The sequence below is a fragment of the Eleutherodactylus coqui genome, chromosome 6 (genome assembly GCF_035609145.1).
Source record: "Eleutherodactylus coqui strain aEleCoq1 chromosome 6, aEleCoq1.hap1, whole genome shotgun sequence".
NCBI lineage: Eukaryota > Metazoa > Chordata > Amphibia > Anura > Eleutherodactylidae > Eleutherodactylus > Eleutherodactylus coqui.
The window spans coordinates 68,612,157-68,628,625 of NC_089842.1; the positions used below are offsets into that span (position 1 = coordinate 68,612,157).

A 16,469-nucleotide genomic window follows, 5' to 3' on the forward strand; every position below is an offset into this window, starting at 1 on the left:
AAAACCTCCAGACCTTCCAACACCTAGCCCTCAGCACGGAGGCTTGCCGCGAGGAGTTGCTGTATGGAACAGTTGAGGGATTATTTGCTGTGGCCCTGTTTCTCCTTCTGGCCACCCCACTGCCTCTTCCAACCTGTTCTGGTGCTGTACTTGCCTCCCTCTCTGAAGCCCTGTCTTCATTTGACTTAGCAACCCAGGTGGGGTCAGTCACCTCATCGTCCAGCAGCTCTTCCTCTAAATCCTCTGTCTCCTCCTCCCTCAGACGTACTGCCCTAAGAACAACCTCATTGACAGACAACTGTGTCTCATCATCATCTTCCAAAAAAAACTGTTGAGACATTGCTTGGAAGTCCCCAGCCTCATCACCCTGACTCTGTGAAAGTTCCAAATTTTGGGCATCGGTCACGACAAACTCCTCAGATGGCTGATGAACAGTTTTTTCCGACTCAGGGCAGGCAGGGACCCAAGAACAGTTCTTGGGAGTATGCCTGTTCAGAATCTCTCCTTTTCCTGGAGTGACCAGGCTGGGAGGAAGGAGGAGCAGCCTGAGGATTCGGAGGTGCAGTCCCTTGGCCAGCATGAGTGGACTGTGTGGAAGACTGGGTGTTGGATAAAGCACTGGATGCATTATCCGCTATCCACAATAATATAAATAGTAACTGGCAGCACAGAGAATGAGTTTTCTTACCACTGGTTGTGTATATTAAATAGCATCTTTATTCCAAAAGTCCACAAAAGATAAGCATTAAGCAACGTTTCGAACATAGAATAAAGTGGTCTTTGTCAAGCATACAAGACAATTATTACTACACTAATATGCACTATTAGGATTGAATAGGTATGGTTAGTACTGGTTTCTATTGCCATACATAATAGGTATGGTTTTACCTTTATGAAATCAAACCCCTTCTGATAAATATATAAGTGTAAGACAATATATACAGAGAGGGATTGGTGCTCTGGGTCTGATGCATCTGCTGTGGAGGGTTGATCGTTCCTTGTACGATCCATTCATTACAGCACTAGTCAGCTGCCTTCTACTGAAGGGTTAATCTCCCTGGCAGTGTGGGATGCAGCACATGATCTCTGGGTGTGTATTGTAAGAGAAGTCTAGACGTGCTGACAGCATAAAGGATACACCGGAGAATGCAGTGGAGGAGGGGAGTTAGTTCCCCTGGTAACGGAGATACATTGAGACGTACTGACATCACAAGGGGCGTATCTGAACGTGCAGCTATGTGTAGGAGGAGCTGCTGTCATTAATTGCTATTGCTATATGCCGCCATACTATCCCGGACACTGACCAGTGGGCTGGGCGGGTAAGTGTGTGAGCACACAGGTGTTACTTGTCTTGTCATCTACTTTATGTTTTGTGATTGGTAAGAGGATACTATTTATTGTGGGTTTGATGTAATGGAGCATTAGCTTGATAAAGACCCGAGCACAGGGTCGATACGTGGCTGCTTGCTTTCTCATGGCTATTTAATAAAGAAGACTTCAATGAATGCTGCCTAGTTCCTCCTCTCTACATTGCTGATCAACAGTGGACCCAGGGAGTCGGGACCCTAACTGGGCTATTGCATTGTACCTTGCACCAGCGGTGTGGCTGAACCCTTGGAGTGCTGCTGTGTTTCTTTTTTTCTTTTTTTCTTCCTCCTCCCTCAGACGTACTGCCCTAAGAACAACCTCATTGACAGACAACTGTGTCTCATCATCATCTTCCAAAAAAAACTGTTGAGGCATTGCTTGGAAGTCCCCAGCCTCATCACCCTGACTCTGTGAAAGTTCCAAATTTTGGGCATCGGTCACGACAAACTCCTCAGATGGCTGATGAACAGTTTTTTCCGACTCAGGGCAGGCAGGGACCCAAGAACAGTTCTTGGGAGTATGCCTGTTCAGAATCTCTCCTTTTCCTGGAGTGACCAGGCTGGGAGGAAGGAGGAGCAGCCTGAGGATTCGGAGGTGCAGTCCCTTGGCCAGCATGAGTGGACTGTGTGGAAGACTGGGTGTTGGATAAAGCACTGGATGCATTATCCGCTATCCACAATAATATAAATAGTAACTGGCAGCACAGAGAATGAGTTTTCTTACTGCTGGTTGTGTATATTAAATAGCATCTTTATTCCAAAAGTCCACAAAAGATAAGCATTAAGCAACGTTTCGAACATAGAATAAAGTGGTCTTTGTCAAGCATACAAGACATACAACAACATGATCTATATATAGTGAGAACAACCTCTCACCCAAAGTGTGCAGACCCACATTTACTTAATTAAAATAATACCTAACAGGTGTTTCTCCAAGCATCTGCCGTGTGTTCCTCCCATCGGCGCCATGACAGGCCACTTCATCATCAGGCGACCTCAGTATGTATCATAGGAGGCAGCTGGCGCATTCATATTACATCATCGTGTCAGGGGAGGTCACATCACCGTCCACATGACGCCAGGAGTCTGGTCAGCTGACTTCGATGCAACTTGTCTGTGATTGAGGCGCTCTGCTAACAGCGCATGTGTCAGTGCACTATATATTAAAGCAATCTCCTTTGACTCAACTACAGAAGCCCCAAGTGGTCAAAAAAGGCTATGAAACCACAAAAAGCTCGATCAGCATACCAGTCCCTATTAGCCCACAGTATAAGCAGTGCATCCTCCTAGAACAACCCTAAAGGTCTAAAAAAGGGGGTGCCAATAGATCATATTTGGTATGGGGACTGGTTGGTATCAGATTCAACCCCTGCATACAAGTAGAATATATCAATATCCCAGGATAATGGCAAAGTAATATCTCCAGATATTGTATAGCAAAACATGCGAATTGCTCCCAATAAAACACAAAAAAATGTGTTGCAGAAAGCTGATATCCGGAATTTAAGACAAATATAGAAAATCCGATGGAGAAAAGTACCGCCGAGGAGAAACACACCGACTGAACACCGCAAGGACACCTGTAGGTAAACAGAGTCATATTAAAATCATCATAGAAGTTAAAACACATAGAACATATCTTCCGAAAACGGCAAAAATATCAAAATAACGGAACAAAAAACACTCACCAATCATCATAAAAATGGAACTGTCACATACTCTACATTGAGACTCTTCGGATGTAGGGTCTCCAATTCGAAGATCCATTTAAGCTCAAGATATTTGAGTCTATGAACCCTATCTCCCCCTCTTGCGCTGATTGGTACATGGTCGATGACGCGGTAGCGTAATTGGCTTACCGTATGGCCTGCCTCCCGAAAATGCTTAGCTACCGGGGCATCGAGACGACCCGTTCTGATCGTACTCTTATGTTTGCTAATTCATGATTTAACATCTTGAATAGTCTCCCCCACATATAGTAGCCCACAGGGGCAATTGATTAAATACACGACATAGTTTGAATTCCATGTATAGGTACCTTTGGTCTGGTATTTCTTCCCCGTCCTTGGATGTGAAAAAGACTGTCCTTTAATAAGGTTATTGCAACTGACGCAATTTAGACACGCAAAATTGCCTTTCTTAGCAAAGGTAGGAGTACCAGATGGAGGGGGAGGGGCTGTTTTAACCAAAGTGTCCTTAAGGTTCCTTCCCCTGCGATAGGAAATCAGAGGAGGAAACCGAAATTCCTGAATGTCAGGATGTCCATTGGCCAAAAGCGGCCAATGTCTCCGTAGGATTTGAGCAATCCTTCCACTAACAGGATTATAAGTACTCACAACAGGTATCCTCTCAGACCTCTCTCTTTTGTGTGGTTTATTCAGGAGCTCATCCCGTTTACAATCTTTGGCTTTACTACTATGATCTGTCACCAGCCACTCAGGGTATCCTCTCCAAAGGAATTTTTGACACATCTGTTCGAGTCTATGGTCGATGTACCTGTCATCCGTGATGCGTCTCACCCTGAGTAGCTGGCTCCGCGTTATCCGCTATCCACGTCAGCACCTGATTGCACTGTTGTGCTTTTAATAATGGTCTACCACGCGGACCTGAAAATGTGAGATGAAGCTGGGGAGTGGAGACACGCAGCGCTCTACTAGTCCCTCATGTTGGCCATTACAATGCATGAGCCATACGGAAGTTATATACTTACCTACAGGGGTACCCCCCTGTGTTGACAATCCCATTGTCCCTGTATCTGACAAATTCTTCCAGCCGGCTTCTCCACTCATCGGGCATGTGCAGTAGAGATTGCCAGCCCGTGGACATGCCTGGTACAGCTCACGCATGCACAGTAGCTGCGGTCAGGCTGTGATCTCTCTTTATTACTGGACAGCCGCGGCGAGGATCAGAAGATTCCAGCACCGAAGGGTAACTGTTAGGGGGGAATGGTTTTTGGGTGCTGTCACTGAACTAGTGGGGGGAGGATGGGTTGTACCATCACTGTAATTGTGGTGGGAGGGGTGGGGGGTACCTTCACTGTACTTGTGTGCGGAGGGCCCGGGGTGCCATTACTGAACTTGTGTGGGGGATGGGTGAGGGGGGGGGGGCGTCACTTTACTTGTGTGGGGGTGGGGTAGGGGGTGCTGTCACTGTACTTGTGTGAGGGAGGGGCAATTGGTGCTGTCACTGTACTTGTGTGGGGGAAGGGCAGGTGGTGCTGTCACTGTACTTGTGTGGGGGAGAGGCGTGGTGCTGTCACTGAACTTGTGGGGGGGAGAGGCAGGGTGCTGTCACTGAACTTGTGTGCGGGAGGGGCCAGAGGTGCCATCACTGTACTTGTGGAGGGAGGGGCAGGGGGTGCTGTTACTGTACTTGTGTGGGGGAGCGGCGGGGGTGCCATCACTGTATTTATGGAGGGGGGGTGATGTCACTGAACTTGTGGAGGGGCACTGTGTGGGAGGATGTGTGGTGTTACTTTCACTTTTAATTACTTTCAATTGCAGAGAATCACCATGACATATGTCCTGAAATACAGTGGTCATAGCCATGGGCTGTACAGGGAACTGCATATTGCTCCACTAAAATGAATAGGTTTGTAATAAATTTTTATGCAACGGAGAATCAAATCACCCACAATGCAGGGAGAAAAAGTAAAGAGCCAGTTGGCAAAACAAGTTACAATTAGAGAGATGGGATTGAAGGTCCTGGTTTCACGCATCCTTTGGCCAGTAATAAAAGCCTTTTTACTGACAAATTTGTTCTTTTCATGAAAGATTGGTCTGGCATTTTGTATCCACTCACAGGAATGAAAACATTAATTCCAAAATGAATACCCCCGTTTGTACCGTGTTCAGAAGCATACCCATTGTGGCCCTAATTTACTTACAGGACACATGGCTAGGCCTATAATGCAGGGAACACCCGTTGGATTGCAGGGCACAACTGAATAAATTCCAGGCCCCATTGCTCACCTGTGCAGAAAAAAAAATTGACTCCCTAATAATAACCCTCCCTATCTCCTGCGTTGCTCAAATCTTAGATAAAAGTAATAATGTAAACTGTGCGGTTTATTTCGAAGACACGGGTAATTACGGGGGTCTGGTTGGTATGGGTACATTGGGCAATAAAACCAGGTATCCCTCCTCCTCTCATGCTTTTTGGGGGGTACTTCTTGACCTCAGTGGCAGGGATGAGGTGTAAAGCTGGGTTCACACTGGGCGGACTTACCACAGACGTTTTGTCTGGAATTTCGCTTTGACAAATCCGCCTGCGGCCACTAATCCTGGGCTTAGCCAGCCATGTGGACGAGATTTCGCAGAAAACCCACCGCAGCAAAGCCAGCACTGCGGATTCGCTGTCCGCAGCATGTTCTTTTTTTTTTCTTCTGCTATGGCTACGCTCTCCTCTATGGGAGCACCAGCCGCAGCGGAGAAGCGAGCGGCCAGGCCGCTTCAAAACCTGCGGCTAAGTGCCGCAGGTTTTCAAGCAGCGGATTCCCGGTAGAAATCTCACAGTTCTTCGCTGCGGCCAAACCGCGAGATTTCCTCCTGGAATTTGCCCAATGTGAACCCAGCCTAAAAAGTGGCGCTCTGAGTCTTCGTCAGCTTGCGGAGGTGCGGCGGTCTCATACAGAAGGCGCTCAACAAGCTACTCCTAGAACTGCAAGAAGGCGAGCGTTTCCGGGGCTTCTTGTAAATTAGGGACTACAAGTAACGATCTGAATAACGCCGGGCTCACATGACCGTAAGTGGAATCTGCTTGCAGAGGCCCGCGGCGGATCCTACCTGTGATCCTGGCTGTGGCACTGCATACGGACATGTAATGCACTGCGCATAACTGCCTACTCCCACAGGCGGTCATGCGCAGTACACCTTTTTTTTGTTTGTATTTCCCACGCTGTTGCTTAGTGATGACGCAGGTACCCACAGTCTGTGCATAATGTAGTTGTGTATGGGCTGCGGGTATATCCATGACCATGAAGCATAATAGGCTCTATGCTGCGGATATCTGCAGTAAAATAGAACACGCTGCGTTCTGTTTTCTGCGAGGTGATTGCACAATTCTGACCCACTAATGTGAGTGGAAGTGTGTAATCCAGTGCGATTGATTTGCATAATACCACGGATCAGACGCATGCGGAGTCCGTAATTCCTATCCGGTCATGTGAGACCGGCCAAAGGTAGATCGCTATCTTTTTATCATGTGACCGGGGACCGCTCACTGCTCCAGGCTCTCGGCAACCATTGGTCGCCAGGAACAAGGAGACTTTAGGTTTCCTGGGCTCCTCGCCTCCTGCTCATGTGTCCAGCATTTGGCTGGCAGTCGCATGCGCAGAATGTCGGGAAGGTCCACGGAAGGGGAACCCTTCGGGGTTCAAATACGGAGGACTCCAGTAAAAAGTTTAATCTCCTCTCACCGATCACATCGCTGAGGGGAGATGGAACTTCAACTTTTTTTTAACTTTTACGTGATTGCGGTTATCCATTGGATAACGGCAAACACGTGATCAGGAACTGCTCAACGCGGCCGCCCGTGAAATCTCCAGGCTCTTGGCTAAGTTTTGTAGCCAAGAGAAGGGAGATTTTAAATTACCCTGGCAATACTCTGCATTTGCGCATGCGTCTGCCGTTCTGGCGACGGGCGTGTGTGCAGAAGTTGGGGTAAGATCCGCGGATAAATCCGGGGGCCTTAGGTATGTAATTTCATCCTCCCTCACGGATATGATCCATGAGGGGAGATGAAACGCAAGCTTTTTAAACTTTTTTTTTTTACTTTTTCAAACTTTTTACTTTTTTTTACTTTAAATGATTACTGTTATCCATTGGATAACAGTGATCATGTCCCTGGTGACATCCCTCTGCTCCTTGTTACACATGGCAGCCAGGAGCAGAGGGATTTTTAATTTCCCGGGGCCTGATCCCCTCTGTGTGACATCGGTCCGCATGTGCAGAAGGGGACTTCAGGTCAGGGAGGACTGGGACACCGCTGAGGACCAGGGGTGAGTATTTTCACCTCCCCTCATGAATCCTATCAATGAGGGGAGGTGAAGTTAACTTTTTTTCAACTTTTTTATGATTGGTGCTATCCATTGGATAACGGCGATCATGGGCCCATGGGACATCTCCTGGTTCCCAGCTACCTTCAGGAGCCAGGAGATTTTAAACTTACCAGGGCTCCCGTCCTTCTGCGCATGCCTGTGACGTCATACGTCTGGCGCACATGCGCGGAACAGCGGCGCCGGGTCCCGTAAGACCCTTTCACAGTGGGACACCATGGACAAGGTGGGTAAGTACTTTCAGCTGCCCTGATGAATCCGATCCATCAGGGCAGCTGAATCTTTAAATTTTTTAACATTTTTTTACTTTATCCATTGGATAGTGCCGATCGCATTGCCGGGGGGGGGGGGGGGGGACTGCCCACTGCCCAGGATGACAGCTCCATGCTGTCGGCTACCTGCGGGCACCGACAGCATGGAGCTGTCACGTCCTCAGCCAAGAGGGCTTACAAGAGGATTACTAAGAGGATGCATGTACTTACGTCCTCTAGGATTAAAGCTCACTTAGTGAGGATGTAAAAAGGCAATGGGGCCGTCACTAAGAGGTTAATTCAACACCACCTCTTCTTCACTCATGGCATTATAATTATTAAAATCTGGAGCACTGTTGGCCATGTTATAGAACATAAATTTTGGATATAATTAAAAACTTACTCATTAGTGTGCTTCTATCTTCTCTTGTGAAATTCTCATTGCAGCGTCATAGAGATGCAGAGACTTGTGAGCCTCGCCCACTGCTGATTGCTATAATAAGTGCTACACATACCTTACTGACTCAATTGCATTCTAGTAACGATCAGAACATTGAGAGAGTAGCAGGTAAGCATACAGTATGAAGACCTGACTAAATAGCTACTATGTACTGGTATAGGAATTGTCTGTCTGGCAATGGTTTTCCTAGCAAGATAGACATTTTAAAGGGGTTTTCTGTCATGAGGGACATTATATAGCAAAAAGCTAAACAGAATTAAGCCTCCTGCAGATGGGCGATTTTGCGCACGTAAACCGCAGAGAGTAGAACCTATTGATTTCAATAGATTCCTTCACATTCTGCATTTTAGCGAAAATATGCAACGTGCACCCAATGCAGCATAGGAGTCAATGGGGGGGGGGGGGGGTGCAAATGCGACCCCATTCACACAAAATTGCACACAGAACTATGCGATTTTGCGATGTTAATTGATAACACCAGGGACTAAATAGGCTGCTCAGCTGGTTCACTCGCTCTCAACAGTACAAAGTAACAAGGTCACAGAGGCAGAATCTGTCCAACAAATTGGATCAAACAGCTCACTGCTTGGACCAGCAGACTAATAAAGTAAAAATATAACCTTTATTAAATAAATAATAAAATGTCTATGAATAGACGAATCTACACACGAACAAACACTTAAATGGAATGATGTAAATATATAAATCCCAACGAAAAACTTTTTACGTAATGTCTGGTTATATATCCAGACTCTATATTGTAAGTAGCTCAATCTTAGATGCTTAAAAAAGCCACCACAACATGGAGTGAACAAAATTTGTGCTCCATGCAAAGATTCTATTTAGATTCAGATCAGTGTAGTATACCTCTATCCACAACTATGGGGGGATAAAGACAGATTATGCAATTACTGAAATCGATCGATCACCCAATGATAAATGCGTTCAGTCGCCCTATTTATAAACATTTTATTATTTATTTAATAAAGGTTATATTTTAACTGTATTAGTCTGCTGGTCCAACTAGTCAACAGTACAAAGTACAGTACAATGCAGTAGAAGCATGTGATAGCGTTTTCTTCACAGAGCAATCACATCCCACTCTTGCAAGTGTATTTATGTCTACACCCATGTGAAGGAGCCCTTAGTAAGAACTTGATAGGATAGAATGCAATTAAAATAATTAATTGTTATACCGTGTTTCCCCAAAAATAAGACAGTGTCTTATATTAATTTTTGTTCAAAAAAGTTTAACTTTTTTACATGTATAGCTGCCAGGACACTATTTAAATTGACGTTTTTAATTAACTGTTAGCAGGGCTTAATTTTGGAGTAGGACTTATATTTCAAGCATCCTCAAAGCCTGAAAAATCATTCTGCATCCTCAAAAATTCTGTAAAATCATGCTATGTCTTATTTTCAGGGAAACAGAGTAGTATATATGATTTGTCTGTGTAAATTGTTATTGTCATTATTTTACAATCAGGTCTATTTCTGAGGCATCTAACAGATTCTGAAGAGAGTCCTGAGGATAGAACATCATGGCCAGCCTTTCTACCTCACAGCAAGCCTACATGGATGAATTTAATGCCAAAAATTACTTACTGACTTCCTATGCAGAAGGGACAGGAATCCTATTTGGAGAGTGGACCAATTTTGCATTGCAAAATCTACATAAAACTTTCACTGAAGGTAGGTAACATCCTAGTGATATGCCTTCACGTTATGAGATGGAATGCCCATTTAAGTAGGCCAGCATTTTCAGGACAGGAATGCTTTAAGGAATACATAAGAGGAAAAAAAAACATTTAGGGTGGAAAGCATCTACAATTAAACAGCTAGCAAAGTGGATTTCTACTTGAATACATAGTGAAAAGAATTTCAGACTAGAAAAGCAAGAAAAACCGGCTACTTATTCTAAACTATCTACCCCTTGATGATGATTAGCAGCAAGAAACTTGTCGTTTTCTTCTTTCTCTAGCTAGTGACTAGGCTACAAATAGCATAATCAAGGAGCCCCAAACTCATTCACTACTATTGGTACCTGCTGTACTGAGCTGATTCATATGTCACTCTTACCTATTTAGCCTCTATCCCACATTCCTCAAATTATAATGCAGAATTTGCTATATACATATTTACGCTGTTAAAAAAAAAAAAAAAAAGCTCCTAGAAGGCTTTGTCAGAATACAAGCTATCGCCATGGAAAAATAAAACGTTACGGAGGTCAAAAGATAGAGCTGGAATGTTGACTGCAAAATTTCACCTTTTAGAAGGAATTAGTGTGGGTTCAACAATCAAGCACCGTATCTTATCCCTCATAATAAAGGATAGATTTAGGGTGAATATCCACTTGCGTTTTTTTTTGCACGTTTGTTTTCACACAATTCTCAAAGGGACTTTCTAATGTTAAAAACGCACCAAATTGCGATGCATTTTTAACATTAGAAAGTCCCATTGACAATTGCATGAAAAAAACGCAGATAAAAAACGCAAGTGTGCAGGAGCCCTTACTGAGTTTGTACCAAACATCTGGCCTGAATATGGTTTATGGATGTGCGATCATCCCTCTGTTGAAGGAAAGATGGCAATCCAATGACCTAACAACCCCCAAATTGTATTATATATGCATATACACACACAGTAATTCATTGCAAGATCTGTGTGTGGCCCCACTTGTCTGCTGCATTACCGCGCTCGGAGCGCTCAGCTGTATACCAGCTGTGCGCTCCAAAAAAACAGCTGTATGCAGAAGTAGCGGTCCCGCTTATCTTCTGCATACAGCGTGAGCCTTCATTTACACGCTTATGCAAAGTGAACGCTCAACTGTCACTCAAACTGCTGTTTGAGTGACTTTTGAGCAATCATCTTGCCGTGTAAATGCACACAACGATTATTGCTCAAAAGATGTCTTATGAGCGAGAATCGTTGTGTCTAAACCAGGCATTAGTTGATGTCACATGAATGAATCAATAAGCTCTGAAAAACAATTTTTCTGGTATCTGCCTGTTTGCTTGGCTAATAAACTGCCTGGGGAGGCCCATTCAGATAAGTCATAAAGTATATACAGGTAGTGGACAAAAATATGGAAATATTATGAAATCTAATATGGAACCTTGCTGCTTGGACACATGTTCACTTCTGTCTGGCAGCATCTGTGTTATATGACCTCCATTTAAAATCGGTCTCTATGTGCCTTACTATTAAAGTTAAAATTTACTGGTGGTATTGTGAAATAAATATATATCCCCATGTAATTTAAGGAATGCATTTTGTACGGTTTTACCATTTTGTTTTATCCACCCCCTGTATGTATGTAGGTATGTGTATATATTAACCCCTTAGTGATCAGCCCATAGTGTTTTTACATTCTAGCCAAGTGGGCTTTAATTCCTGAGGATGTAGAAACCTGCTTCCTGCGGGGATTAAAGCCACATGGGCTATGGACATGACAGCTCCATGCTGTCAGTGCCCGGAGGTAGCTGATAACATGGAACTGTCATCCTGGACTGCGGGGACCCCCCCCCCACCCGCTCCTCCCCAGTAATGTGATAGGCGCCATTTAATGGATAGCGACGATCGCATTAAAGTGAATTAAAAAATTAAAGATTCAGCTGCCCTCATGGATCGGATCCATGGGGGCAGCTGAGATCACTCGCCCCGGTCCCCCATGCTGTCCCCCCGCTGATCTGGTCCTCGGGGACCAGACACCGGCTTTCTGCACATGCGCGCCAGGTGGCATTTCATCAGCTGCATGCACAGAAAGCCCGGAGCCGCGGGAAATTTAAAATTTCCCAATGGATAATGGCGATCCCAGAAAAGTTTACAAAAGTTTACAAAAGTTAAAATATCACCTCCCCTCATGGATCAAATCCATGATGGGAGGTAAAAATGCTTACCTCCGTTCTCCATGTCGTCCCCCGGCGGATGGGACCTCCCGTAGGCTTCTGCGCATGTGCCTATGTCACACGCATGCGCAGAAGGCCGGTTCCTGGTCACGTGATTGCCGTCATCCAATAGATAATGGCAATCATGTAAAAGTTTTGTAAAAAGTTGAAGATTCATCTCCCCTTACCGATGTGATCGTTGAGAGGAGATGAAACTTCTTACCGGACCTTCATGGACCTTTCCGGCTTCTGCGCATGCGCCTGCCAGCAATATGCCGGACCCCTGTGCAGGAGTCGTGGGAAATTTTAAATCTCCTTGCTTCTGGCTACCCACGGTCGCCGATAGCCTGGATCAGTGACCAGTGGACTCGTTGAGCGGTCCCCGGTCCCATGATAAAAAGGTAGTGATCTACCATTAGGCCGGTCTCGCATGACCGGAAAGAAATTGCAGATTCTGCATGTTTGAGCAGCGGTAATACATGGATCAATCAAATGCACTGGATTGCACAATTTCACTCAAATTAGCATGTCGGAATGGCATAATCCACTCACAGAAAACAGAATGTAGCAGCAGGTTCTCTTTTACCATGGATATCCGTGACATAGAGCCCATTGTGCTCCATGGTCGCAGATATACCCGCAGCCAATACGCAACTACATTGTATACGGCCTGCAGGTACCGCTGTCATTGATAAGTGATGGCGCGTGAAATATAAACAAAAAAAGGTGAACTGCACATGACTGCCTGTGTGAGTATGCAGTTATGCACAGTACACGTCCGTAAAAACAAATTTGAGGAATGCTGGTAATCCATGGGTTCCACATACTATTATATTTTGAAATTGCATTACTACAGAGGGCCAAGATTTTTTTGTAGATACTGTGTTCTGATATTGGTCTAATCAATTCAGACTTAGTTGGTGTGTTTTGCCATTTCCAGAGTCTCATGATGAGAAGCTGGGCTGCCATTAGTATATGGGCCAGCAGCTCTCTTTAAGGTGGAGAAATGCCGTCCAGACCCAGAAGCAGCAGCATGCTTTGGGACACATGCTTTATAAGTGATAGAACCTCATTCCAGTATGTCCACCAGGAAGGACAAGAACAGAACACATGCAGGAAGGTTTCATCTTACCCGCAGTTTCTCTAGCTTGCAGTGCTCTGGCCCAGCCCTCTTCTTGCTAATTGAGATGGGGTCAGATACCATCTTGTCATGAGTTTTATATGGGTTTCTATTAGGGAGACAGCCCCGGGAGCCCAAGCAGCTAGCCTCAAGGCTTTCAACTTTCTTCCACAGTTATTGCTTCTCTCAGATCTCTCTCCCAGTTCAGTAAATGAACTTTCTTTGTTTGCTTCAGATTTCCCATTGTATTATCATAGTAAAATCTCATCTCTTTTCCTGGTGACTATTCCATAAGATCTAGACAATGGACTATCGGCTAGGCCATAGAGATTTTATGGATTTGGGTAGCAGGTAACACTGAACATATGACAGTATCTAATGAATTCAGATTTGTCTAGGTTAAATTTCTTGCATACGGAGGCAAAGGACTTGAAGTAATCCTTCATTAAAAGATTCCAGATGACTTTAATGCCTTTGGCCACCAAAGTTTTAGTATGGAGATATGGAATGGAGTATTCCAGGACGACCTCCTGCGGAATATGATTAAGTGGGCATGGAGATGTTCTATTAGTGCTGGAACACCACTTTTCCCAGGCTCCCAGGGAGGTTTTCACAGTGGGTGGAACTTTAGGTACTACCAGTAACAAGTTTAAGGAGTCAAATTCTGTCACTAGAGTCACCGCAGACAGAAGTGACCTAAAGGAGCAGAATTTGATCAATTCTGATTCCAGAGAACGCCAAGTAGTGACAGGAGATTTGCTGATCCATGTTTTAGTCTGGTCAAGTATTGCAGATACCCGGTACCCTTCAAGGTTGGGCACATCTGCTCCTCCATGTGTGTGGTGGAGAGACAAAATTGAGAATGTAGTCTTGGATTTTCTACTCCCCCAGATATAATCTCAGAGTTCTTTCTGAAATTTTATAATTATCAGTTGAAGGGATAGGAACTGGGAGGGTGCCGAAATAGTATAGGATTTTCGGGAGAATTGTCATTTTGTATAAAACAATACGGCCCATCAAAGTGGTACAGCGCTATTTTAATGAGTCGACTTGCTGTTGGAGATCCACATAGAGATCAGCGTAATTTACATCTGCAATATCTTTTAAAGGAAAACATTTTGACTCCTCGGTAAGGAATGTTATTTTTCTGCCAAACAAATGGAAACTCACTAAAACATTTTTTTTTTTAGGTCTTCTTTGATATGTATGCCCATGATTAGTGACTTATTGATATTCACTTTGTAATATGATACTTGCTGGAAGTTGTTTATTTCACAAATGAGGGAGAGGAGGGGATTGGTAAGCATCAATATAATGTCATCTGCAAACAGTCCAATTTTGTGTTGGCGTAACCCAGCCTGGACTCCGCAGATATGAAGTGAAGATCCTAGGAGTTCCGCCAAGGGTTCAAAACTAGAGTGAAGAGGAGTGGAGATAGCGGGCAACCTTGCCTAGTCCCTTTAGTGATGTTGAATGAGTCTGAGAGCGTGCCACCCACCAAAACTCTGGCTGAGGAAGTAGTGTAGAGGGCTCTGATGGCATTTAAAATACTCCCCTGGAAGCCAAATTTCTTCAGGCTAGAGAAGGAAAAACCCCAGTGCATTCTATTAAATACCTTTTCGGCAATTTCAGGTGATTGAGTGGAGTCAATTTTTGCTAGGAGATTAATGATTCTTGTGTCATTAGGGTACTGGCGTCCTTTAGAAAAACCACCCGGTCAGAGTGTATGATTGATGGGAGAATCTTAGGGAGTCTTTGGGTGAGGAGTTTTGCATAGATTTTAGTGTCAGAATTTAAAATTGAGATAGGGCAAAAATTAGCTGGGGCCGAAACAATTGTAGCTGCTAGCATTTCTGAGGGATGTATGCTTAGTTCCATACCTTGAGAGAATTCTTGAGTTATCTGGACAGCCAGAGCACTGGAAAAGAGTTTTTAGTAATCATCAGAAAATCCATTCATTCCCAGAAATTTTTGGGCCTTCAAGGATTTGATTGTATCAAGAATTTCTAGTGTCGATATAGGGGCGTTTAAATAGTCTAATTGGGGATCTAAAAGATGATGACGGTTGATGTTTTGTAGGAATTCAGCTGTAATTTGTGAGATGGGGTAAGGACATCATCTTTAAGATTATATAAATGACAAACACATTATTTTGACTCATCTGAAATCAATTTAGGGTGGGAAATTTTGTATCAGAGCCATCTGTTGAGAATATGCGGTGAATTTTAGATCTTATTCATGTTTTAACTAAATTTGCCATCCATCTTGACGGTTTATTGACCAAAGAATAGAGGATGGAGTGGGAATTTTGAATTTCCTTGTTGTAGTTCCCAACCAAGAGACCTAAGGTTCTGTCCCAAATGGAATAGATGATTGTGAAGAACATGTGTAGGGGATTGCGAAAGGAGGAATTCAGTAACAGTAATATTAACTGTCACATATTTAATTTGTGCATTTTCCTTTCTTTTATGTTGGGAGCTAAATTTAATAAGTATTTCCCTTATATAAGACTTGCAGGCATTCCGAACTGTAAGAGGGCCCACTTCTGGGGTGACGTTAAATTTAAAATATTCGTTGATGGCAGACAGAATACTTTATTTTTTAGTATTTTCATCAAGAATGGGTTATCACTAGAGATGAGCGAGCACCAAAATGCTCGGGTGCTCGTTACTCGGAACGAAATTATCGCAATGCTCGAGGGTTCGTTTCGAGTAACGAACCCCATTGAAGTCAATGGGCGACCCGAGCATTTTTGTATATCGCCGATGCTCGCTAAGGTTTCCTTGTGTGAAAATCTTGGCAATTCAAGAAAGTGATGGGAACGACACAGCAACGGATAGGGCAGGCGAGGGGCTACATGTTGGGCTGCATCTCAAGTTCACAGGTCCCACTATTAAGCCACAATAGCGGCAAGAGTGGGCCCCCCCCCTCCCAAAAACTTTTACTTCTGAAAAGCCCTCATTAGCATGGCATACCTTAGCTAAGCACCACACTACCTCCAACAAAGCACAATCACTGCCTGCATGACACTCCACTGCCACTTCTCCTGGCTTACATGCTGCCCAACCGCCACCCCTCCCCCCCACAGCGCACACCAAAGTGTCCCTGCGCAGCCTTTAGCTGCCCTCATGCCACACCACCCTCATGTCTATTTAGAAGTGCGTCTGCCATGAGGAGGAACCGCAGGCACAACTCCCTATTGTGAAGTCCCTGTGGACCGACAGCATGGGTGGGTGCCAGGAAGCCACTGGCGGTACATAGAAATATCCCATTGCATTGCCCAACACAGCTGAGGTAGTAATGTCGTGCTTAATGCAGGTGGGCTTCGG

General features: G+C 44.6%; 1 protein-coding gene across 5 annotated transcripts in view; it reads left to right on the forward strand.

Moving 5' to 3' along the window:
- Positions 1 to 1,144: 1,144 nt before the first annotated feature.
- The window catches only part of LOC136632207 (nicotinamide N-methyltransferase-like), a 48,320-nt gene continuing 32,995 nt past the window's right edge, over positions 1,145 to 16,469 (forward strand). The window contains exons 1-4 of one of the 5 annotated variants that reach the window (XM_066606932.1): positions 1,147 to 1,319; positions 2,853 to 2,953; positions 8,121 to 8,241; positions 9,620 to 9,825. In XM_066606932.1, the coding sequence (XP_066463029.1) occupies positions 9,675 to 9,825 (151 nt within the window). In that variant the 5' untranslated portion in view covers positions 1,147 to 1,319; positions 2,853 to 2,953; positions 8,121 to 8,241; positions 9,620 to 9,674. Of the gene's footprint in view, positions 1,320 to 2,852; positions 2,954 to 8,120; positions 8,242 to 9,619; positions 9,826 to 16,469 lie in introns of all 5 variants that reach the window. The other 4 variants (XM_066606935.1, XM_066606934.1, XM_066606931.1 and 1 more) reach the window with 4 other exon arrangements.